Source organism: Toxorhynchites rutilus, chromosome 1 (assembly GCF_029784135.1).
Source record: "Toxorhynchites rutilus septentrionalis strain SRP chromosome 1, ASM2978413v1, whole genome shotgun sequence".
In the NCBI taxonomy this organism is placed as follows: domain Eukaryota; kingdom Metazoa; phylum Arthropoda; class Insecta; order Diptera; family Culicidae; genus Toxorhynchites; species Toxorhynchites rutilus.
This window is the reverse complement of record NC_073744.1, coordinates 89,321,038-89,347,236: the sequence shown is the minus strand read 5'-3', so window position 1 is coordinate 89,347,236 and position 26,199 is coordinate 89,321,038. Positions and strand designations below refer to the sequence as shown.

The window sequence follows — 26,199 nt, the reverse complement described above, 5'->3', positions numbered from 1 at the left end:
TACGCGCACTGGCAAACAATGTTTACTCAACAATTTCTCAAACGAGAAATGGGTGTTGTGAGAAAGGATTAGCGAACGCGAAAACGACAAACGGGAGAAAGATACGTTTGGAGGTTGAAGGAAATTGGCAGAAAACTTCTTCATTCTATCATTCAAATAATGTGATTCATATCACATCGTTTTGCCAGAAAGAGATTATTAATGTTCAAAGGAGGAATCGAGTCCTCCGAGGAAATTACCCAGCGCAAATTAGAGTCGACTATCGATTGCGGCATTCGTACACAAATAATTTTATAATGCAGTTTCACCAAAGTGATTTCTTCGGATATATTCACTACATCATGTCATGTATTTCATATTCTTCATTAAGAAATCCATATCCATGGCACCTATCGGTAACGAATTATTATCGAAACCACGATTTTCGCTAAATGCTCCTTTCAGTTCGGCCTGTAAAAACTTTTCTGTACTCTAATCCATCAAATTTGGAGCCCTGAAAAGGGCCGTTGATTATATGCTAAGCTAATATAGCACCCTCTCCTCGGATACGATGGGCCAGCTGGATGTCCTTGGGCATGATGTGACGCGTTTTGCATGGATAGCACACAAATTGGTATCTTCGAATAAGCCTCCTGCAGCGTCATAGCCGCGGAACTTTGGAAGCGCAAGTCGGTTTTGAAGTCCTGAGCAATTCCACGATCCAAATGCTGCAAAGGTAGCTGCGGATCAGCAATTCGGTCGACTTCTGATAGCGATGAATTTCACGCAAAGTTTCCGGTCGATAGCGATGTGGCTTCTCCACCTATCCTGCTACTGGTGCGCTTATCCGAGCTGACTTCGTGTGCCTTACCACCGAATGACTAACGAGCTCGAGGGTTTACATTCGATTCTTTTATGTTTTATAAAATGACACTTCCCTTGCTTTCGTTCATTTCTTACTCTACTCTCGCACCGTGAGGACTCGTTTCATCGGGACTAAGCAGACAGCTCGTTAGTCCTTCGGTGGTAAGGCACCACGAAAGCAGCTCGGATAAGCGCACCAGCCGCAGGAAGCGTGAAGAAGCCACATCGCTATCGACCGGGAACTTTGCGTGAAATTCGTCGCTATCAGAAGTCGACCTAATTGCTGATCCGCAAGCTACCTTTGCAGCATTTGGTTCGTGGAATTGCTCAGGACTTCAAAACCGACTTGCGCTTCCAAAGTTCCGCGGTTATAACGCTGCAGGAGGCTTATTCGAAGATACCAATTTGTGTGCTATCCATGCAAAACGCGTCACATCATGCCCAAGGACATCCAGCTGGCCCATCGTATCCGAGGAGAGCGTGCTATATTAGCTTAGCATATAATCAACAGCCCTTTTCAGGGCTCCAAATTTGATGGATTAGAGGTCAGAAAAGTTTTCTACAGGCCGAACTGAAAGGAGCATTTAGCGAAAATCGTGGTGTCGATGATAATTCGATACCGATAGGTGCCATGGATATGGATTTCATAATGAAGAATAAGAAATACATGACATGATGTATGGAATATATCCCCATATCGAAGAAATCACTTTGATGAAACTGTTTACCGTTTGTCGTTTTTAAGTGTTGGGAAAGGGCATTATTTTTGCTGAGTAAATTCCAAGAAAAACAGGAAGTAGGTTATATCTATGGTATAACCGCAAGGGTGACGTAGGACTATCGTTGATTTAGAGATCATTTGTATGAAGTTGAATCTGAATTCATTCTGAATGAATGAATATTTGGAGAACTTCGAAAACGAGAGCGTTACGTTGGAGGCACAAGGTTTTATGCATGCAATATTGGATACGGAAATATCCTACTGATGGGGAAGAATAATCTTCAGAAGCTATCCTGTTGATTGCGATTGATTGAAAAACCACAAAACCAAATGTATTTGGTCACAGTGTTACATGGATAGAAAACATTCAATTAAACTCTTTCACATGAATATATTTTGAAAATTCCCAAAGGAACTGGCAGATTATTTTCAGTAACGATTAGATATTTCCACATTTTCCTCGATACTGGAAGCCCACCAGTGGTTAATGCCAACTCGATAACCACCTGTTAATAGCACTTGATTGAAACATATTTGGTCACAGTGTTACATGGATAGAAAACATTCAATTAAACTCTTTCACATGAATATATTTTGAAAATTCCCAGAGGAACTGGCAGATTATTTTCAGTAACGATTAGTTATTTCCACATTTTCCTCGATACTGGAAGCCCACCAGTGGTTAATGCCAACTCGATAACCACCTGTTAATAGCACTTGATTGAAACATATTTGGTCACAGTGTTACATGGATAGAAAACATTCAATTAAATTCATTCACATGAATATATTTTGAAAATTCCCAGAGGAACTGGCAGATTATTTTCCAGCAATGATTAGATCTTTCCGGAACTTTCTCGATGCTGAATGGCATCCTAAGGGAAAGAGTTCTGCGCGTGTATGTGTCGATCCTTCGCCGTCCACCTCCTCCAGCACGTTAGGCAACGATGTTGTCTTGTCGATGTCCTCACGAAAAATGAATGTGTCTCACCACCAGAATATCGCTTAAGTATGCTTTTTGTGTGTGATTGAATCGAGAGAAGGTGTGGTTTACGATGGCAATTTGGAAGGCATACTAGAGGGGAATGAACTCTCTGAGCTCGAAACTTTCGGCGACTGAGCAATAATCGATTGCTTACGCATACAATATTGGATACGGAAATATCCTACTGATGGGGAAGAATAATCTTCAGAAGCTTTCCTGCTAATTACACTTGGTTGAAAAATTACAAAATCAAATGTATTTGATCGCTGTGTTATATGGTTAGAAAACATTCAAATAAACTCTTTCACATGAATGTATTTTTAAATTCCCAGAGGAACTGGCAGATTATTTTCAGTAACGATTAGATATTTCCACATTTTCCTCGATACTGGAAGCCCACCAGTGGTTAATGCCAACTCGATAACCACCTGTTAATAGCACTTGGTTGAAACATATTTGGTCACAGTGTAACATGGATAGAAAACATTCAATTAAACTCTTTCACATGAATATATTTAGAAAATTCCCAGAGGAACTGGCAAATTATTTTCAGTAACGATTAGTTATTTCCACATTTTCCTCGATACTGGAAGCCCACCAGTGGTTAATGCCAACTCGATCACCACCTGTTAATAGCACTTGATTGAAACATATTTGGTCACAGTGTAACATGGATAGAAAACATTCAATTAAACTCTTTCACATGAATATATTTTGAAAATTCCCAAAGGAACTGGCAGATTATTTTCCAGCAATGATTAGATCTTTCCGGAACTTTCTCGATGCTGAATGGCATCCTAACGGAAAGAGTTCTGCGCGTGTATGTGTCGATCCTTCGCCGTCCACCTCCTCCAGCACGTTAGGCAACGATGTTGTCTTGTCGATGTCCTCACGAAAAATGAATGTGTCTCATTCTTCTTTTTCTTTCTTTGTTTTTAAGAGGCTTTAAACTTTGCAGTTCATTCGCCTCTAGCCCAGTGAAGAGCCACAATAAAACCAGCCCAGAGGGGACTGGCGAAAGGGAAACCAAACAAAATCACTCATCAGATCTGTCCACTCGACTCTCGGTTAAAGAAGAAGGTAGGAAGGGATCCTATGCTTCATAAGATATTTAATATATGCTGTAAAGAAAAGTAAAAATTTACTGATCCGAGGACCAAAGCAGTAACGAAGCACAAGTGACCTAGTGAAAGGCGTGTTCCAAAGCCAAAAAACAAAACGGCCCTCCTCAGGAGGATAGGAAGGAAAGGAGTGGAAAGGATTTGGGTGGGATTAGTGGAGTGGGAGGGGGTGGGAGTGGTATGGGAAGGAAAGAGGGGAGGAGTGGGTGTGGGGTGGGGTGAAATGAAATGAAATACAGTTTGAATAGATAATAAAATATAGTGGTTTTGAATTTAATGGCATATAGTATAGCTGAAAAATGGAGAGGTTTATTTAATGAATTTATCCTCCTTGGTGAGTGTGGCTGTAGGAATAGGAAGTTGATTAAAGTATAATGTAATGGATAGAAGATAGATGTGGGTATGAAAGTATATATTATATTATTTGTTATTTAATATTATTGAATGCGTGTATATACATGTATGAATACCTTCCTTCCGACCCGTACATACATGTGTATACACACATAAACACGCATACATGACTGTGAAGTGGCGAACTTTAATAAGCACTTTCCAAGGTATTTAGTATTTCGGTTTAGATTTTACCAAAGAAGTCGGTTTCTTTCAGAAACGCAATTAAATTGGTTTCTTGGGTCTCGTCTCTACTGAGGATATCTCGGAGACTCTGACCTATGTTGTGTCGGACTCGAGCATCTTTGGTATGTTGACATTCAAGTAAAAGATGGCTAACGGAAACCGGAGCTTCGTTGCAAGCAAATTGGGGTTTTTCGGCTCTGCAGAACAAGTGTGAGTGGGTGAAGTTAGTGTGCCCAATTCGAAGACGGGTAAGGACTTGCCTTTCCCTACTATTGAGGCGGTCATCCCAAGGGAGAGTGGAATTTTTAATTTTATGAAGATGAGTGGGACGGCTGTTTATCCAGCCTATGTCCCAGCTTTCACGGACTTGCTGTTTTACCCAGCGGACAATGTCAGATGGAGGACAGGGCATGTCTGGGGGATCTATTTTGCTGCCCTTGCCGGCCAGTATGTCGGCGGCTGTGTTTCCACGGATTCCTGAGTGACCAGGAACCCAGCAGAAGGAGATGTTTTTATTTGAAGCAGCCTCTTCTGTTTGCTTAATCCATGGGTGTTTGCTGTTTCCACTCAGAAGATCGTGGAGACAGCTAGCTGAGTCTGAGAATATTGTGGTAGGAAGAAACTCATGGGTGCATTCTTGGGTAGCTATTAAAAGGGCGAAAGCTTCCGCACTGAAGATGGAGCATTGCGGTGGAAGAGAAAAGCTACCAGTGTATCTACTCTCAAAGATTCCACATCCAACTCCATCGGCACTGACTGAACCATCTGTGTATACCTGGTGGTTGATTTGAAAATTGGATGCAACGAGGTTATTGAAGCAGGCTTTGACTTTTGGAGAAGGGTCTCCCGCTCGAACTGTCTTGAGAAGTTCAAGGTTAATGTTCGGCGGTTTGACGTTCCAATTTCTTCCCGTCGCAGATGAACGTTCACATATATCGGGAAGATCTTTGTTCGTGAGATTTTTGAACCATGTTTTAGCTCTATGTATTAATGGGACATTGTGGTCGCTTTCGGGGAGTGACAAGTGACGGATGGCTTTATTGGTGATGGCTTTTGTTACCAGGTGGGTGAAGGGAAGTTGCCCACTTTCTGCCATTACAGCAAGAGTGGGACTGGTGGGAAAAGCGCCAATTGCGAGCCTAATTGCTTTATTGTAAATTGGTTGAATGGTGTTTAACACCCTGTCCCCTCCACGGCTGAAGGTGCCTATTCCGTAAAGGATTTGTGGGACCAACCAAACATTTACAACATTTAGCTACGTCTTTCTATGACCAGAGGCTAGGTTGCCTGCGATAGACTTGATGATGTTCAATTTCTTTCTGGTGGCTATTTTGGTCTTTTGGGAATGTGATAGGAAGTTGAGTTTCTTGTCGAAAGTAACCCCTAGTATTTTCAATGTCATCATTGTAGGGATCGGGATTTTGTTGAGCTGAAGATAGGTTCTCCTTCTGAGAGCTTTTCCGATATGTATGTGTTTGGATTTCTCCGGGGAAATTTTAAAACCTGTTTTTAGAGCCCAGTTTTGGATGGAGTCTAAGGTTTTTTGAAGCCTCTTTCTCTGAATTAAGCCGAAGCAGCTCGTAGAGATAAGAGTGATGTCATCTGCATAGACTATGACCTTTATATGGTCCGGGATAATCTCGAATAGAGATTGCATGGCAATGTTGAAGAGGGTTGGTGAAAGTGCTGAGCCTTGTGGGAAGCCGTTTTCTGGGATTTTTAGAGAAGATTGGTGGTTGTTAATAACGGTTTTGAAAGACCGGTTTTCTAGAAAACTTTTAACGAAGAGACCTAATCTCCCACGAATCCCCCAGTCGAAAAGGCTTTTCAGCACTGGGTACCTCCATGCCCGATCGAAGGCCTTGGATAAATCCAGGGAAACAATATCAATGTGGTGTAATTTTTCAGTTGCGTCGTCTAGGATTTTTTCGATTGCTACAAGGCAATCTTCTGTACCTTTTCCCGCACGGAAGGCGAATTGTCTGGGATCAATCAGCTTATTTGACTCTAGAAAAGTCGTTAAGCGTCGATTGACCATTTTTTCCAAGACTTTCCCAACACAACTTAGGAGAGTGATGGGGCGGAAATTGTCAAGAAGATGGTTGTTCATGTCTGGTTTCGGGATACAGATCATTAAACCCTCTTTCCAGCAACTGGGGAGGGTTCCACTGTCCCAGACTTTGTTGAGGAGCTTCAGAAGTGCTTTTTTCCCGAGATGGGGTAGATTCTTAAGCATAGGGTAGCTAATGTCATCAGGTCCTGTGGATCCTTGTTTGACTTTGTTCAGTACCCAATCGAGCTCTTTGAGGGAGAGGTTTTTGTTGAAGTCAAATTCCACATCGGTATGAAAATCGATGGGAATTCTTTCGCATTCCGTTTTGTGGGTTAGAAAGGTTTGGTCGTAGTTTTGATTGGAGGAGGCGGAAGCAAAGAAATCTCCAAACGCCTCGGCGATGATTTTCCGGTCATTGGTGTATTGACCGTTAATTAGAAGATTATATTCTTTGCTTCTTTTCTTTCCATGAAGCCTGCCAATCTTACTCCATAAATCCTTTGTTGACGCGTTGGGATTAATTTCGCTGACGAATTTAACCCAACTGTTGTGCTTGGCTGTGTTGATAGCAGTCTTAGCTTCTTTGCGAGCCCTTTGGAACTCTGCAAGCAGAGTGGGTCTCAGTGGGCTGTCCGGATGGGCCTTTCTTAATTTGCGTAGGGCCTTACGTCGACCTTTGATCGCTGCCTTCAGCTCAGGCGACCACCATGGGACACATTTCCTGCCAGGGATGCCACTGGTTCTGGGGATGTGCACCATTGCAACTTCTAGGACAACTTTGGAGAATTCCTTGGCTGTCCAATCTCGTTTAGCGGAGAGGCGGTTTTCAATGTCAAACTGATAGCCAGCCCAGTCAGCGTATTCAAATTTCCATCTTGGCCTTGTTGAAAACTCTGGAGAAGTTTGGCCGAAGGAAGTGAAGATTGGAAAATGATCGCTTCCGCAAGTATCATCGTGGATGTTCCAAGAAAGTTTTGAAGATAGTTTGTCTGATACTATAGTGAGATCGATGGCTGAAGTAGTACCAGAATAATGGATTCTGGTGTGTTGGCCGTTGTTAAGAAGGAGAAGAGAATGGTCGGATATGAAATCCTCAATGATGGATCCTTTTCGATCGAGGTATGCACCTCCCCAGGCGTATGAGTGGGCGTTGAAATCACCCATAAGCATGATTGGGGCGGGAAGTTGGGCGAACAGATGGTCCAGTTGGCCGCGTAGAGTGTTCGGATCGGAATCATTAGTGATGTAGATGCTAACGACGGTGATTGGAAAGGGGTGTTTAATGCGCACTACCACTGCCTGAAGATCAGTGGTAATGGGAAGAAGATCATGTGGAGTGCCATCTTTGATTGCGATTGCAACTCCGTTTTTTGAGGGGTTGGGACCCTCTTTGAAATATGTGATATATTTTGAGATGAAGTGTTTATCGAAGTTGTTTGGAGTCATAGTTTCTTGAAGGGCTATGACTGTGGGATTAGAGTTTGAAATAAGCATTTTCAGTTCTAGAATATTTCGTCGGATACTTCTGATGTTCCATTGTATCCCGAATTTCTGTGTTGGAGTGAATGTGTTGGTGTTTTTAACTCTAATTCCTAAGTCTTAATTGTGTGTATGTTTGAACTATTCAAAGAGAATTAGTTCGATGGTCCTTTACCCTTGGAAAGAGAAGCTTTCTTTGAGGTATTGGTGTTGTTTTTGTTTGGTGTAGAAGTCTTTGGAGTGTTTGTTGTGTTTGTGTTGTTTTTTGTTGAATGTGCGTTGCTGTTGTTGTTATTGTTGTTTTTTGTTTGATGTGTGTTGTTGTTTTCTGTTGGTGTTGTGTTGTTATTTGTTGGTGGTGTAGTTCTTTGTTCATTCTTAGTTCTTTTCTTGTCCTTGTTTGTTTGGATTTCATCTTCGGATTTTTGATCTGAATCTGAAGATGATCCTTTCGCCATTTTTCTTTTATTTTTATTTTTGTTTGGAACATCAGAAGTGTCCATTGAAATGACTGATTCGTTTTCAGATTCCGTTGTTGAGCTGTCGGTTGTCGACTCTGTCATGGAAGTATCGATTGTAGTGTCAATTGGGGGAGTGCTTTCGCGGCTAGAAGAGGCCGAAGCGGCCGAGGCGCAGTTACATTTGCAGTTGCAGCTGGGTGTTGGCTTTTGCAAGTTGGAGAGTCTGTCTTGCAGAACACTTGCAAAAGTTGGTCCATTATTTTGACCGTTGTGTTTTTCTTTCGCCTCTTTGTAGGAGATACCATAATCGATTCTGATTTTTGTGATGTTGTTCTCGGTTTGCCATACGGGGCATTTCCTATTCGAAGAGGAATGGTCCCCTTGGCAATTCAAGCAAAATGCTGAAGCGTTGCAGGTTTTAATTCCATCCTTTTGTTCTGGATGTTCCTGTCCACAATTTCGGCAAAGCGGGTTCTCGCGTTTGCATCGTTTGCTAGTATGTCCAAATTTGTAACACTTAAAGCATTGCATTGGGTTGGGGTAGAAATTTCTAGTCCCAGCCCGAATAAATCCAAAATTAATGAAATCGGGAACAACAGTTCCACGAATCGTCAAAATAAGAGTGGCAGTTGGTACAACAATATTGTTCTCCTTTCTGGTGATGCGCTTGACATCGATCACACCTTGATCGGAAAGCTCTGTCACCAGTTCGGATTCTTTGATGTCCATGACATCACGACAAGTAACAACACATTTGCGTTGGTTAAGGGTTGGGTGGTAAATCACTTCAATAGGGGTTTCATCAATTAATTTGTTGATTAAGAGGAGCTTACCAATGATATCTTCGTCCTTGGCCGTAAGGATATATTGCGTCCTCTTCTTGTCGTCTCGTTGCGGTCGCGCTGTGTAGTACTTCTTTCCTACAGCGTTGGCGATCGTCTTACTCACGACGAACGGGTTAGTCGGAATCACGTTCTCTCCTGTGGCACGTAGTAACAGGATCTGTAGGTTGCCGTTCAGTGGATCGGCCCATCTTGGAGCAGTACGTTGGGTAGGTTTACCCTCGTACAAATTTGTAGCCCGGCCTCCCGGAGGCCCGGAGCTACTTGAAGCCATGCTTCTGCTTGACTATACCTAGGTTATAGTCAGCAGGTACGGATATAAAACCACTAAAATTCCTTATGGGGGATATTCACTAAGGGGTATTTTCCCAGAAAATCACACTTTGTTCCGATAAAGCACTTTGAAAAGCCACCAACAGGTGCAGAAAATTTCAAATTACACTTAATCTAATAATTGCTTCAGTCACTTCACTGTTTGTATGCGTGGTTTTTTTTTTCTTTTTAGATTTTATTTAATAATTAAGATTCACTATTAGCACTACAGAAAAAAACTGGCAACACTGCCCGAAAGAAAAAAGGGGGCGTGGCGTCAGTGACGCCGAAAAAGCGCGCGCTTTTTCCGGCGAACCGGTGAGCACCGCCACCGCAGTGAACGTTTGTTGATATCCTTTTCTGCTATCCTCGGGTTGCGATGCTGAAAATCAATTTGTATTTAGGACTAATCAAGCCTTCAGAAAGGCTGCTCTAAGCATTTGATTAGTTGTGCGAGAAAACTCCTATTTTTCCGTACTCTTTTACAAGGGCGCTAAAAACACGACCGAATCGGTTGAATGTCAGTAGCACCTTGATGTGTCTCACCACCAGAATATCGCTTAAGTATGCTTTTTGTGTGTGATTGAATCGAGAGAAGGTGTGGTTTACGATGGCAATATGGAAGGCAAACTAGAGGGGAATGAACTCTCTGAGCTCGGAACTTTCGGCGACTGAGCAATAATCGATTGCGGGCGCATACAATATTGGATACGGAAATATCCTACTGATGGGGAAGAATAATCTTCTGAAGCTATCCTGTTAATTGCGATTGATTGAAAAACCACAAAACCAAATGTATTTGGTCACAGTGTTACATGGATAGAAAACATTCAATTAAACTCTTTCACATGAATATATTTTGAAAATTCCCAAAGGAACTGGCAGATTATTTTCAGTAACGATTAGATATTTCCACATTTTCCTCGATACTGGAAGCCCACCAGTGGTTAATGCCAACTCGATCACCACCTGTTAATAGCACTTGATTGAAACATATTTGGTCACAGTGTAACATGGATAGAAAACATTCAATTAAACTCTTTCACATGAATATATTTAGAAAATTCCCAGAGGAACTGGCAGATTATTTTCAGTAACGATTAGTTATTTCCACATTTTCCTCGATACTGGAAGCCCACCAGTGGTTAATGCCAACTCGATAACCACCTGTTAATAGCACTTGATTGAAACATATTTGGTCACAGTGTTACATGGATAGAAAACATTCAATTAAACTCTTTCACATGAATATATTTTGAAAATTCCTAGAGGAACTGGCAGATTATTTTCAGTAACGATTAGATATTTCCACATTTTCCTCGATACTGGAAGCCCACCAGTGGTTAATGCCAACTCGATAACCACCTGTTAATAGCACTTGGTTGAAACATATTTGGTCACAGTGTAACCTGGATAGAAAACATTCAATTAAACTCTCTCACATGAATATATTTTGAAAATTCCCAAAGGAACTGGCAGATTATTTTCAGTAACGATTAGATATTTCCACATTTTCCTCGATACTGGAAGCCCACCAGTGGTTAATGCCAACTCGATCACCACCTGTTAATAGCACTTGATTGAAACATATTTGGTCACAGTGTAACATGGATAGAAAACATTCAATTAAACTCTTTCACATGAATATATTTAGAAAATTCCCAGAGGAACTGGCAGATTATTTTCAGTAACGATTAGTTATTTCCACATTTTCCTCGATACTGGAAGCCCACCAGTGGTTAATGCCAACTCGATAACCACCTGTTAATAGCACTTGATTGAAACATATTTGGTCACAGTGTTACATGGATAGAAAACATTCAATTAAACTCTTTCACATGAATATATTTTGAAAATTCCTAGAGGAACTGGCAGATTATTTTCAGTAACGATTAGATATTTCCACATTTTCCTCGATACTGGAAGCCCACCAGTGGTTAATGCCAACTCGATAACCACCTGTTAATAGCACTTGGTTGAAACATATTTGGTCACAGTGTAACCTGGATAGAAAACATTCAATTAAACTCTCTCACATGAATATATTTTGAAAATTCCCAAAGGAACTGGCAGATTATTTTCAGTAACGATTAGATATTTCCACATTTTCCTCGATACTGGAAGCCCACCAGTGGTTAATGCCAACTCGATAACCACCTGTTAATAGCACTTGATTGAAACATATTTGGTCACAGTGTAACATGGATAGAAAACATTCAATTAAACTCTTTCACATGAATATATTTTGAAAATTCCCAAAGGAACTGGCAGATTATTTTCCAGCAATGATTAGATCTTTCCGGAACTTTCTCGATGCTGAATGGCATCCTAAGGGAAAGAGTTCTGCGCGTGTATGTGTCGATCCTTCGACGTCCACCTCCTCCAGCACGTTAGGCAACGATGTTGTCTTGTCGATGTCCTCACGAAAAATGAATGTGTCTCACCACCAGAAAATCGCTTAAGTATGCTTTTTGTGTGTGATTGAATCGAGAGAAGGTGTGGTTTACGATGGCAATTTGGAAGGCAAACTAGAGGGGAATGAACTCTCTGAGCTCGGAACTTTCGGCGACTGAGCAATAATCGATTGCGGGCGCATACAATATTGGATACGGAAATATCCTACTGATGGGGAAGAATAATCTTCTGAAGCTATCCTGTTAATTGCGATTGATTGAAAAACCACAAAACCAAATGTATTTGGTCACAGTGTTACATGGATAGAAAACATTCAATTAAACTCTTTCACATGAATATATTTTGAAAATTCCCAAAGGAACTGGCAGATTATTTTCAGTAACGATTAGATATTTCCACATTTTCCTCGATACTGGAAGCCCACCAGTGGTTAATGCCAACTCGATAACCACCTGTTAATAGCCACGCGTGTATGTGTGTGTAGCGATGTCTTCCCAGGGAACCGTTTGTGGCATCACTCTCCTCCTGATAGATTCCCTTCTGGCCTAGGGTGCACAAACAGGCTCTTGGTGACACCGTTCATCCGCGCTTTCATGATAAATAAAGAGCTTCACCGCAACAGCGACAACATGCTCCAATCGCTGTTCAATTAGAACTGAGTGGATTTCCGAGCGCCGCTCGCTTATATACCGATTGGTGATTTCAATAGCCTGTTTTGAAAGCAATTTTAAGACTATTGAAACAAGTTTTTGGATCAAAAAGTAACAAGTATATAACGCGTAGACATTTTATCTTTCGAATGAAGTGTTTATCATACCATTTCGTTCAGTTGTTTAGGAGCTATTAACGCTCAAAATCTCGGTCTCCGGCGTAACGCTTTCGTTTTCGAAACTTTGATTTTACACCCCGGTATAGAAATGAAAGACGTAGTCCTACGTCAAAAATCCATTCCTTTTTTAAGCGTGATTCATTCTGCTTCGGATCAACGGAAGAGTGATAATCATTTCATACAAAAGATAAAATGTCCAAGAGTTATATGATTGCTATTTATTGAGTCGGAGAATTGTTTCAATAGCTTAATGATAGCTTCGAAAACAGGTTATAAAATGACGCTTCCTTTGCTTTCGTTCATTTCTTACTCTATTCTCGCACCGTGACGACTCGTTTGTTTGGGACCAAGCAGATAGCAGGTTAGTCTTTCAGTGGTAAGGCACGCGAAAGCAGCTCGGATAAGCGCACCAGCCGCAGGATAGGTGAAGAAGCCACATCGCTATCGACCGGGAACTTTGCGTGAAATTCATCGCTATCGGAAGTCGACCGAATTGCTGATCCGCAAGCTACCTTTGCAGCTTTTGGATCGTGGAATTGCTCAGGACTTCAAAACCGACTTGCGCTTCCAAAGTTCCGCGGTTATGACGCTGCAGGAGGCTTATTCGAAGATACAAATTTGTGTGCTATCCACGTAAAACGCGTCACATCATGCCCAAGGACATTCAGCTGGCCCGTCGAATCCAAGGAGAGGGTGCTATATTAGCTTAGCATATAATCAACGGCCCTTTTCAGGGCTCCAAATTTGATGGATTAGAGTTCAGAAAAGTTTTTTGCAGGCCAAACTGAAACGAGAATTTTCGTTTGGATGCCATACAGCATCGAGAAAATTCCGGAAAGATCTAATCGTTGCTGAAAAATAATCTGCCAGTTCCCTGGGAATTGAAGAATACATCCATGCGAAAGAGTTTATTTTAATGTTTTCTAATTATATGGCGAACACAGCGACCAAATACATTTGATTTCGTAATTTTTCAATCAAGTGTAATTAGCTGGAAAGCTTCTGAAGATTATTCTTTCCCATCAGTAGGATATTTTCGTATCCAATAATGGATGCATAACATGAAAAACGGAAAATGTTTCGTATCGCCAAAATTATATAATTTTCAATCGATTATTGCTCAGTCGAAGAAATTTTCATACTCAGAGAGTTCATTTTCCTCTAGTTTGCCTTCCAAATTGCCATCGTAAACCACACCTTCTGATGGTGAAACCCATTCATTTTTCGTGAGGCGTCGTGCACAAATTACGTAACGCGATAAGGGGGGAGGGGTTAGATGTTGCGTTACTTTCTGTTTATTAGAGATAGGAAATTGCGTTACGAAAGGGGGGGAGGTTCAAAATCAGGATTTTTGCGTTACGTAATTTGTGCACGACGCCTGAGGACATCGACAAGACAACATCGTTACTGAACGAGCTGAACGGCGAGGGTTGGGTATTCATTACCTGGCTTGACCTGACCTGAAATGCAATCAGTTTGTTTTAACTGTGAGGGAGCGCAAAAAAGCCGATCGATCAGAAGGAGAAGAGAAGGTGACCAAGAGAGTATCAGCATCGAAATACGGTTCCTCGGGAAGACATAGAAGCAGCCGCCACACACACACACATACACGCGCGCAACTCTTTTCGTTTGCTGGTTATCGAGAGGAAACCTGGAAAGAAATGATCGTTGCTGAAAAATAATCTGCCAGTTCCCCTTGGAATTGAAAATTACATTCAAGCGAGTTTATTTTAATGTGTTAATCCCGCCACGTCTACGGACCCGTCAAACCACAACTCTCCTACTGGTGTTGTTGCCACTACTGCCCAATTGCTGTTTATCACTGCTACTACTGCCCCAACTACTACTGTTAACCGCGTACCGGACATGGAGTTGTCAACAGTAGTAAATATAAACAATAAAAAGGATAGATGGTTGTGAATAGCGAGAGTGATCAAATTGAACCTATTTTATATTGTATTTCTTATTGGTATAAATTGAAGCTGAATAGAACTTAAAACTATTCATTTATTGATAGAGCGATTACCAGGTAGATTTTCAGAATTAGTAATCAAAATATTGAATTATAATTTGAAGTTTATTTGAAGATTGATTAAAATCTCAGCGAGTAAAAACTGGCTGTACAGAATAGTGCGGTAACGAATCACTAAAAGTGAGTTCCCTCTATTTTATATTTATATAGTATGATTACTGAAGTAACCTATGTATTTCTCAGGAAATTTGTAATTACCATTTTTGAATACACTGCACGGATGTTCGAATAAATTGACAAATTTAGGATTCATTTGTGACCGCACAACACTTTACAAATTTCTTTTAATCGACAAACTGTGAGATGTCCGGCAAAGGAATGAAGTCGGGACTTGGTAAAAACAATGCTGAGGATGCGTCTACTGATCGTCAGGAAGATGAAGCGGGTAGCGCTTGTCAAACCAGGATAGATACAACTGCAGGTGTTCCTATCAGCAGTTCCAGTGTTGCTGCGAGTGCAACAAATGCAACGAATACAGCAGCGGTCGCGACGAGTGACGCATTGGATGTGAGGAACCAGGAAGCAGGCGCATCGAGCACTGCAGCGGTAAATGTCAACGTTGCCAGCAGAGCAAACGCCACTAGCAAAGGAGCAGTGCCGAAGCAGCCAGCTTCGACTGCGGAATCGACAATCAAACCTATGTCAAATATACGCGGCAAAGTCGTTGTTAGACGCAATCCGGTACGACACGCGCGTCCGAATCGGCGCAATAGCTGTGAGTTGTGCGCGGAAAGGGACAACAGTAGAATGGTGCAGTGTGATGAGTGCGGAAGATGGTTCCACTTCTCCTGGTTCCACTTCTTTGGTAGCAACAATAGAAGCATGTGGAGTACAGGACTTCGTGTACAACGCTTCGCTCAAGTTTGAATTAGTGGATAGGCTACCACCAACATTGCGATTGGATTGGGCGAAGTATTCTCGAGGTAATCCGGCCCCGAATCTTACGGATTTTAGTTCCTGGCTATATTGTATAGCGGAGGATGCAAGCGCGGTTATGCAGACCACTACTTTTATTTCACGTAACCGAGGCAACAAGAAAGACGCATTCATCAACTTCCATTCCGAAACTGACGTCAATTGGTACGGATCCCCTTCGGTTCCAACAAATGAGGTTCATACACATGGACGAGACACGCCAAACAAGTGCGTCGCGTGCAAAGGTTCATGTTCATCACTTACAAGATGCAAACGATTCGTCGACCTGAGCTACGAGTCGAAGTGGGCAGTAATACGAGAAGCGAAATTGTGTCGTAAATGTCTGCGCAAGCACAACGGTACGTGTAGACAACAAGGCAAATGTGGAGTCAATGGGTGTAGCTACCTGCACCATCCTCTACTCCATGCAGAGAAAATTGAAGTCGATAGAAGTTTCCCACACACAGATGCCGCTACGAACACAAGTTGCAATGTTCACTAAAGCCAGACAAATGAGGTGTTGTTCCGGATTGTACCCGTCGTACTTTATGGTCCATCTAAAATGGTTCATACTTACGCGTTTATTGATGATGGTTCCGAGCTGACGCTCATAGAACACTCTCTTGCGCAAGAGCTGGGACTTCAAGGTTCTCAGAAGACGCTCTGCTTAAAGTGGACAGGTGGAACTACAAGAATGGAGAATGAATCTCACAAGGTGGATCTTGCTATATCTCCTACGAGAAATACATCTCAGAAGTATCATCTGACGAGTGTTCGAACTATACAGGAGTTAAAACTACGACCACAAACTCTGATAGCATCCGATGTGCAGAGTCGATATACCCATCTTGCTGGCATTCCTCTCGAATCCTATACCGAGGTAAGTCCGCGTATTCTGATCGGTTTGGATAATGCGCGGCTCGGACATGCATTCAAGAGTCGGGAAGGAAAACCATGCGAGCCGATAGCCGTCAAAACTCGTCTGGGATGGATTGTGTACGGGAACTGCTCGTCCAAACAACTCTTCGGGAGCCACATCAATTACCATGCTGTACAAGTGTGCGAGTGCAACGAAGGCTCTGATGAAAATTTACATGCAGCGATGAAAACCTATTTCACTCTTGACAGTATGGGTATCTTCAAGCCTGATAAGCTACATCTCTCTGTAGATGACCAACGTGCTACGAAAATTCTAGAAACGGTGACTCTTAAAGAAGGCCGCTTCGAATCTGGTCTACTTTTCAAGTACGACACCGTGCGTCTTCCCGACAGCAAAGCGATGGCCCTCAAAAGATGGGAATGTCTTGAGCGCCGAATGAAGAAAGACGATGTTTTGGCGAAGACAATACGGGAAAAAATGGCCGAGTACGTTCAGAAAGGGTACGTCCGAAAGTTGACAGAGAAGGAGTTGAAAACCCGTCGACTGTGCGAGTGGTATCTGCCAGTATTTCCAGTCTTTAACCCCAACAAACCGGGAAAACTTAGGTTGGTTTGGGATGCGGCAGCAACAGTTCAAGGAATATCATTGAACTCAGTCCTGCTGAAAGGGCCCGATCACATGGCATCGCTTTTATCAGTTCTGATTCAGTTTCGGGAGTTTCGAGTTGCAGTATGCGGGGACATTCGTGAAATGTTCCACCAAATTATGATAAGGCGAGAAGATCAGTATTTTCAATTATTCTTCTGGAAAGAAAACGAGGATAATGACCCACCAGATGTGTACATTATGAAAGTGATGACGTTTGGCGCCTGCTGTTCGCCCGCGACAGCCCAGTATGTGATAAACATCAACGCCAAACGATTTGAGCACGAATGCCCGCAAGCTGTTAACGCGATTGTGAAAAATCATTACGTTGATGACATGCTCGCTAGCGTCGAAACAAATGAAGATGCTGTTAAGCTAGTACAAGACGTCAAACGCATCCACGCCGCAGGAGGATTCGAGATGCGAAATTGGCTATCCAATTCATTAGCTGTCCTGGCTTCCGTTCAGGAAGAAGTGACTAACGAAAAGAACCTCGGATTTGGCGAAGAAAACGCCACCGAAAAAGTATTGGGACTTTGGTGGAATACTACTGCGGACTGCTTCACTTTCAAGGTGTCCCCACGGTACAACCAGGATCTGCTCTCTGGGCACCGACGACCCACTAAACGCGAGGTGCTCCGAACACTCATGATGATGTTCGATCCATTGGGCTTTATTGCACACTTTCTCATGTACCTAAAAGTACTTCTGCAGGAGATTTGGAGATCCTCGATTGACTGGGACACCCACATCGAAGAACCACAATTCCAAAAGTGGCTAATTTGGTTAAAGGTTTTACCAGAGGTGAACAATGTCAAAATTCCAAGGTGTTATAGAGTATCCGTATCATTAAACAGCAAGGTCCAGATGCACACGTTCGTCGATGCGAGCGAGAACGGATTCGCCGCCGTTATATATCTCAGGTTCGAAGAAGGAGACGTCATTGAAACCGCCTTTGTCAGCGCCAAAACACGGGTTGCTCCACTGAAGTTCCTCTCCATACCACGCTCAGAGCTGCAATCCAGTATTCTAGGAGTTCGCTTAGCGAACAGCGTTGCACAGTCATTATCCGCTAGGTTGTCCGAGCGTTATTTTTGGACCGATTCGAGAGACGTTCTCTGTTGGATAAACTCCGATCATCGACGATACAGCCAGTTCGTAGCATTCCGTGTAAGTGAGATACTGGAAACATCAGACGCGAAAGAGTGGCGGTGGGTTCCAACAAATCAGAACGTGGCTGATGAAGGCACCAAATGGTCGCGCCAACCGGATCTCAGTGCATCCAGTCGCTGGTTTCAAGGACCGGAATTCCTTCGAAAACCTAAGGCCTATTGGCGGCTGCCCCACAGTATGGGGTGACGGACACGGAATTGCGAGCGCATGTGTTCATGCACGCTCCCACGGAGGAACCGATTATAAATCCACAGAACTTTTCGAAATGGGCCACTATGCTACGTACTACGGCATACGTTTTTCGATATATATTCAACTCGAAGATGGTCAGTAAGAGTGAACGGACTAGTGGACCGCTAACACAGCAAGAGTTGATAAGAGCCGAGAAAATTCTCTATCGTCTAGCCCAGCAATGCGAGTATGCGGAAGAAATTTCAATCCTTTTCGCCAACCGCCTAAATGAAACCGAAAGCAATACGATTCCCAAAAACAGCTCTATCGTCTACTTCTGTCCTTTCCTCGATGAGTCCGACGTGTTGAGAGTCCGTGGTCGGACCGGTGCCTGTTCGTTTATCAACTACGACGCAGTAAATCCTATCATCCTTCCGCGCAATCATCACGTTACCCATCTGATAGTACTCCATTACCACCGCAAGTACCACCACCAAAACCACAACACTGTTCTAAATGAGATTCGCCAGCGATATAGAATTCCTCGTCTCAAATCCGTATATGCTACGATCCGCAAAGGCTGCCAGAAATGCATGAACGAGAGGGTAGTCCCACAACCCCCAGCCATGAGTGATCTGCCTCCATCGCGCCTAGCCGCCTGCTCTCGTCCGTTCACACATATGGGGGTGGATTATTTCGGTCCGATTATGGTCTCCGCAAATCGCAAAACGGAAAAACGTTGGGTACTAATTGCTACCTGTCTCACCATCCGCGCTATACATCTGCAAATTGCACACACACTCAGTACTGATTCCTGCATCATGGCTCTACGCAACGTAATAGGTAGGAGAGGTGCACCGGCAGTTATTTACAGCGACCAAGGTACTAATTTCCGTGGTGCTAACAGAGAGTTGAAGGTCGTTTTGGCGAATCTAGATCAACAACGTTTGATTGCCGAATTCACTACACCCCACACCAGTTGGAACTTCAATCCACCAGCTTCTCCACATATGGGAGGAGCGTGGGAGCGTCTCATACGCACAGTCAAACAAAACCTCAATAAGCTTCTGCCAAAAGGCCCGCTTTCCTACGAAGTCCTGGAGAATCTACTCATAGAAGTGGAAAACATCGTGAACTCTCGACCACTGACCAGCATCCCGTTGGAAGACGACGAGTCCCCGGTGCTCACCCCAAACCACTTTTTATTAGGTTCGTCAAACGGTCTGAAGCCATGGACCCTTCTAGACGATAATCCTGCGACGCTCCGGAACTGCTGGCAACACTCTCAAACCTTAGCAAATCAGTTTTGGAAACAATGGCTTCGGGATTACTTACCGTCAATCACACGACGACCCAAATGGTTTGACCCAGCGAAACCAATCGAGGTCGGGAATATCGTCGTAATTGTGGACCCTAACTCTCCACGTAATTGTTGGCCGAAAGGGCGAGTTATAGCTACGAAGCCAGGAGCCGACGGCCAAGTAAGATGGGCTACCATCCAGACCGCACATGGCATATATGAACGCCCGGCCGTGAAAATAGCCGTCCTAGACGTGGGCGTCCCTAAGGATACGCCTCAGAAGGACTAACGGCGCATCCCGGGGGGGGAGTGTTAATCCCGCCACGTCTACGGACCCGTCAAACCACAACTCTCCTACTGGTGTTGTTGCCACTACTGCCCAATTGCTGTTTATCACTGCTACTACTGCCCCAACTACTACTGTTAACCGCGTACCGGACATGGAGTTGTCAACAGTAGTAAATATAAACAATAAAAAGGATAGATGGTTGTGAATAGCGAGAGTGATCAAATTGAACCTATTTTATATTGTATTTCTTATTGGTATAAATTGAAGCTGAATAGAACTTAAAACTATTCATTTATTGATAGAGCAATTACCAGGTAGATTTTCAGAATTAGTAATCAAAATATTGAATTATAATTTGAAGTTTATTTGAAGATTGATTAAAATCTCAGCGAGTAAAAACTGGCTGTACAGAATAGTGCGGTAACGAATCACTAAAAGTGAGTTCCCTCTATTTTATATTTATATAGTATGATTACTGAAGTAACCTATGTATTTCTCAGGAAATTTGTAATTACCATTTTTGAATACACTGCACGGATGTTCGAATAAATTGACAAATTTAGGATTCATTTGTGACCGCACAACATAATGTTTTCTATCCATATAATACTGCGACCACATACATTTGGTTTTGTGATTTGTCAATCAAGTGCAGTTAACAGGAAAGCTTCTGAAGATTATTCTTCAGAACAAGGTTTTTTGTATCCAATATTGGATGCATAAAACCTTAAGTCTTCAAAGTAACACTCTCGTTTTTGAAGTCACCCAAATATTTATTTATTCATTCATTCAGGATGGATTTAGATTCAACTTCAAACAAATGATCTCTAAATCAACGATAGTCCTACGTCACCCTTGCGGTTATACCATAGATATAACCCACTTCCTGTTTTTCATTGACGTTTCTCGTTAAAAACCTCCCACGAAATTTCGCCAATAAGCACGTTTTTTCCCTTTGATCAAATTTTTGAACTGATTCTCAAGGGCTAAATACGTTTGAAAATTTTCAGGAGTTCCACGTTTCCGAAAAGCTTTAAATGCATTCGATTTTTCTATATAAAGCTTGGAACATTGGCTATCCCAACATAGATTGGGAGGCCTTCGGCAAATGGTGGAACCTGGGATGGGTTTCGTTTGAGCGCGAACTGCGCTGTCATAGATCAAACGAGAAAGGAAGTTATACTCCTCCAATGGAGGTAAACCATCTCTGGAATTGATGGCTAGAGCAATCGCGTCCGCATATTTTTTCCAGTCAATGTGTCTTGTGAGGTCATATGCCATATTTATAGATTCAGAAGAATTCGACCCAGTGGTGATGGAAATTTTGATTGGCAAGTGATCACTACCGTTGGGATCCTGTATTACATTCCACTTGCAATCTAACGATAGTGAGTTCGAGCAAAGCGAGAGGTCATGAGCACTTGGCTTAGCAGGTGGTTTAGGTACACGTGTTGTTTCCCCAGTATTCAAAATGGTCATATTGAAGCTATTACAAAGGTCATATATCAACGATGAACGGTTGTCATCGTACTGTTCCCCCCAGGCGGTTCCGTGAGAATTGAAGTCTCCCAAGATCAACCGTGGCTCAGGAAGGAGTGAGCACGTGTCAGCAAGTTGCTTGCGGCTAACCGCAGCTCTCGGAGGCCAATACAAGCTGACAATACAGAGGTCTTTGCCTCTGATGTTTGCATGACAAGCAACAGCTTCGATCCCACCAATAGGTGGAAGATCAATTCGGAAAAATGAGTGGCACTTATTGATCCCCAATAGCACCCCTCCGTATCTGTCATATCGGTCCAAGCGTATAATATTAAAATCGTGGAAAGAGAGATCATCTTGCGAAGAAAGCCAAGTTTCGGACAGAGCAAAAACATCACAATTGAACTAATGAATTAAAAATTTGAATGTATCCAATTTAGGGATAAGACTACGACAATTCCTACGAGATTCCAACAGTGATATCTCCGACCTCTCTATTTAAATTAGACATCAAGAGAGATAATCATTGCAAGGAGGGGCCATGTTTGCATCAATTGCTGCAAAATTGTCTTTAATACTGGAAGCATTGCGGTGACAATGGTTCTGATGCAGTCGGAAACATTAAAACACGTGAAAATTTGATCCACAAGGTCGGACAACTTTATGAATCCCGATTGGGAAGTTGAACTTGAAGTCCTAACACTTATTCAACAATAATAATAATATGTACACTATTTTTCTCAGATAGTCGCGAATGATTTTGACTCCGAAATTTAGAACTAAGAGATATGTTGGAATGAAAAATGCAACCAAAATCAAAACAAAAGCCGAGACACAAAGCCCAGACAAAAAACCCAACGAACCGTCCCTCTCCGTCAATTATTATTTTCTACAAATCCTGCCGATTGCTTTCGTTGAACGTATACTGAAGGGTCGTTACGTTGCCTGTGTATGTGAATGTTTTCATAAGAATTGCATGGTAGAATAACTGACGTAACGTGACGTGACGGGACGTGAACGTGACGTGGATGTTGTATGTGAATCGAACTTAATGCGTCACTCTCAGACCTCACGTGGAAAAACAACTTCAAATCGTCAGCGAAGGAAAGCCAGGGTCCTTCCAGTATAAGATTTACATCATTGAAGTACATCAAGAATATCAAAGGATCAAGATGACTCCACTGAGCAGCAATTCAAAATGAAATCGTCCTAAAAATGCAGATTTAAAAAACTTGTATTTTTGATTCCAATGAAAGTGTATTCCGTTTGGGTTGGAGGAAATATGAGTTTTTCACAACAATTGGGAATTTTTTGACTCAAGCGTAACTTTTGAAAAGGGCGTATCGATTTGAGTAAGAGAAATCTTTGATAATTTAATCTCAAAAACTATGAGTCGTACCGAAATAGTGTCTTAGAAAGAGTTTTAGAGTATTGATGGTTGAATATGAAAAAAATGTACACTGAGAAAAAAAATAGTACTCTTTTTTATATTTACAAAATAAAAATCTAATTTGCAATATCCAAAATACATATTTTTTAATTTTTTTAAAATTTTTTCATACAAAATAGAAGTCATGTAGAAAATTCATAAAATGAACCCAAGATGGTAAAAATATTTTTGGCAAACTTTGGAACATCGAATTTTTAGGAATTTTAGAAACTTCGAGTTTTTGTATGTTAGTAGTCATTTTTAATCCCAAATTGTGAATCCTGATGTTATTTAAAACAAAAAAGGTTATTATTAATTTCGTCAAAAATAGTTTTACCATCTTGGGCCCATTTTTAAAATTTTCTACATGACTTCTATTTTATATGAAAAAATTTAAAAAATATAAAAAAATACATATTTTTTGATATCGCAAATTAAAATTTTATTTTGTAAATAAAAAAGAGTACTAATTTTTCTTCTCAGTGTATATTTTTTTCAAATTAAGCCAACAATACTCTATAACTCTTTCTAACACACTATTTCGGTACGACTAATATTTTTTGAGATATAAATGATCAAAGATTTCTCTTACTCAAATTGATACTCCCTTTTCAAAAGTTACGCTTGAGTCAAAAACTGAACTATGATGATGTATTTGGAAAAGTTGTTGGAAATTATAAGCAAATTCATAAAATTTCACGAACATGACGGTATAACACGACAAACATATTAAAAGAGATTATTTACTTATTTATTTAGATTATTTAAAAAAGACAATGAACAATTTTTTTTAAATATTTCGAGAATGGCTACATTTAAAAGGAGATTAATATTACCTTTTTTGTTTCAAATCACACCAGGATTCATAATTTGTGGCTAAAAATGATTGTTAACATACAAAAATTCGAAGTTTCGAAAATTCCTAAAAATTCGATGTTCCACAAAGTTCGTCAAAAATAGTTTTACCATCTTGGGCCCATTTTTTAAATTTTCTGCATGACTTCTATTTTGTATGAAAAAATAAAAAAAAATAAAAAATATGTATTTTGGATATTGTAAATTGAATTTTTATTTTGTAAATAAAAAAAGAGTACTAATTTTTTTTCTCAGTGTACATTTTTTTTCATATTCAACCATCAATAGTCTATAACTCTTTCTAAGACACTATTTCGGTACGACTCTGTTACGGTTTCAATAAAATAACCGAAATAAGAAACATCCATAAATTCTATAATAAGATCTGAATTTCAAAAATAAGTTTAGAACACCCCACTAATACTTACCTTTTCCCAATGAACTACCCACCTGTAAAGCACAGCATGCTGTCAAAGAAATAATAAAAACAATTGTTCACAATTAACAACAATCACAAGAGTCGTTAGGGAGATTTCCGGTCCCGAACGACGTCGAAGTAACGGAAGGAAACCTGTAGAGAGAGAGGGAGAGGGAGAGAGAGATAGAGAGAGAGAGAACAAGGAAAAAAAGAAAGATTTCGAGCTGTGAAGGAAGGCGAGGACAACTGGACTCGGTCTTAGCTCACGGACCGTCAAAGGAAACGTTTGGTGATTCAGTTATATTAGAAGTTCAAGTTTCTTTGGAAAGTGAACCAAAAGTGCGAGAGAAAATAGGGGCTGGAAGGTCGCAGCTCCCGGGAATCGTACGCGTCGAGTGACATCCACCCTCCTCGAAGTGAAATTCCGACGGTGGGGGTACCTCGAACTGAGTGCCGGTGGTCAGCGAGCCCCCAAAGTCATCGTTGCTCCACACGCTTTCGGGTGAGTCGATCGGAAGCTTCTGAGGTAACAGTACGGCGGGGACCGTACTGGAACCGATGAGATCGACTCCCGTCTGCGGGCACCTTGCGTGAGTAAACCCAGAAAGACTACAACCTACCTCTCTCTCCTCCAATGCGCCATCTTACCTGTTCACCTGCTGTTCGGCCGCATCGTTACTAACACCATAACCTGAAAAGAAATAAAAAATATATATATATATAATTAAACTTACCTTCGGTTCTTAATATAACTTAAAAATATATATTTTGGATACCTTCGGTTCTTATTACACAACGAATCCTTCCATAGTGGTTCTACTTTCGTGCCGTATCGAATCGTGAGTCCGCTTTGTTTCCTTTGATTATCCGTAGCATCGATAGCACAAGCATGGCAAACTGAAGACATTGCGGTGAGTGAGTTTTGTTATATTCAAAAAAAAAGCTAATTTAACCAATCAACTATTTTATGTGATTCTGATTCAAAAATCGGAATATCACTGTAAATTCGATGCAATCCTCTGCGCGGTGACAATGTTGCATGCAACGCGCTAGTATTAAAACTCGTGAACAGATGGCGCTGGTGTGCAAATTTAGTTGATGAATGCAGATATAAACAATCGTCTAACAACGAAAACAATATAATTCACGTAGCTTGAGCTTATGACGAAATGCACTGAGAGGACGAAAACTTCAACAACTTTATCATAAGCACTTAATAACAGAAGCTCACGAACAAAATACAGATTTATATCACTTGTTTGCACGAAGATACAAAGCAAAACATAAACAACGAATATCAACAAGACTTGGTACGACAAATAGGTACTTGGTACGATTGGTACGATAATAAAATACATCCTTTTCATCAGTTCAACTTTCTAAGAATAAGTTTCATTTGCATGCTTACTGTTTATTGAATAAATTTTTGTATATTTCAGCAGGGATTGGAGAAGAAAAAGTGTTAAAGATAATATAATACGCAAATAGTGTCAAGAGGAATATTTAGAGACAGTGAAGATGTGTGATTTAGAAAAGCGGTTTTTTGATATTCGTGTGGATCATCTCAACGAAGATGAGCTTGATTTTGAGTTGGAAATTAGGGAAATAGTAGTGTTGGACGACCAATCTATGACTAGAAAGAGACGTTTATTGAGAGAAAGGCTAAAGCAGGAGAAAGAAGAAAGCACAGTGATTCCAAAAAGTTTGAAACGCGATCCAGAAGAAGAGTATAAAACGTGTGAGATAAAATTTTATGAGTTTTCCGAGTTAGCGAAGCAAACTACGAAAGATTTACCTCCAAAATGTCAATCTACATTATTGCACTTGGGTAACCGGATGAAGCTACTGAAAAATTACGTCGAACATCACGAAAATTCTCAATTGAATAAAATGATGGATGAAATATCTCAATATTTGAACAGATTTTTCTATGAAAAACGTATCCTAGTAACTCAGCCGTCTCTGAGTACTAA

The 26,199-nt window shown here is 41.3% G+C and overlaps 3 protein-coding genes across 5 annotated transcripts in view; 2 read left to right on the top strand and 1 right to left on the bottom strand.

Annotated features, from left to right (window-relative positions):
* The window catches only part of LOC129769673 (putative nuclease HARBI1), a 97,350-nt gene extending 71,151 nt beyond the window's left edge, over nucleotides 1–26,199 (bottom strand). Inside the window, exons 1-2 of one of the 3 annotated variants that reach the window (XM_055772096.1) lie at nucleotides 26,022–26,199; nucleotides 24,259–24,275 (exon numbers count right to left, since the gene is read on the bottom strand). The gene's annotated coding sequence lies outside the window, so the exon portion shown is untranslated. Of the gene's footprint in view, nucleotides 1–23,789; nucleotides 24,193–24,258; nucleotides 24,276–26,021 lie in introns of those variants that run through there. The other 2 variants (XM_055772088.1, XM_055772104.1) reach the window with 2 other exon arrangements.
* LOC129761157 (uncharacterized) lies at nucleotides 16,150–18,471 on the top strand. Its single transcript, XM_055758867.1, has one exon. The coding sequence runs from the start codon at nucleotides 16,150–16,152 to the stop codon at nucleotides 18,469–18,471; it is 2,322 nt and encodes a 773-aa protein (XP_055614842.1).
* On the top strand, nucleotides 18,609–20,045 carry LOC129761156 (uncharacterized). The gene has a single exon (XM_055758866.1). The coding sequence runs from the start codon at nucleotides 18,609–18,611 to the stop codon at nucleotides 20,043–20,045; it is 1,437 nt and encodes a 478-aa protein (XP_055614841.1).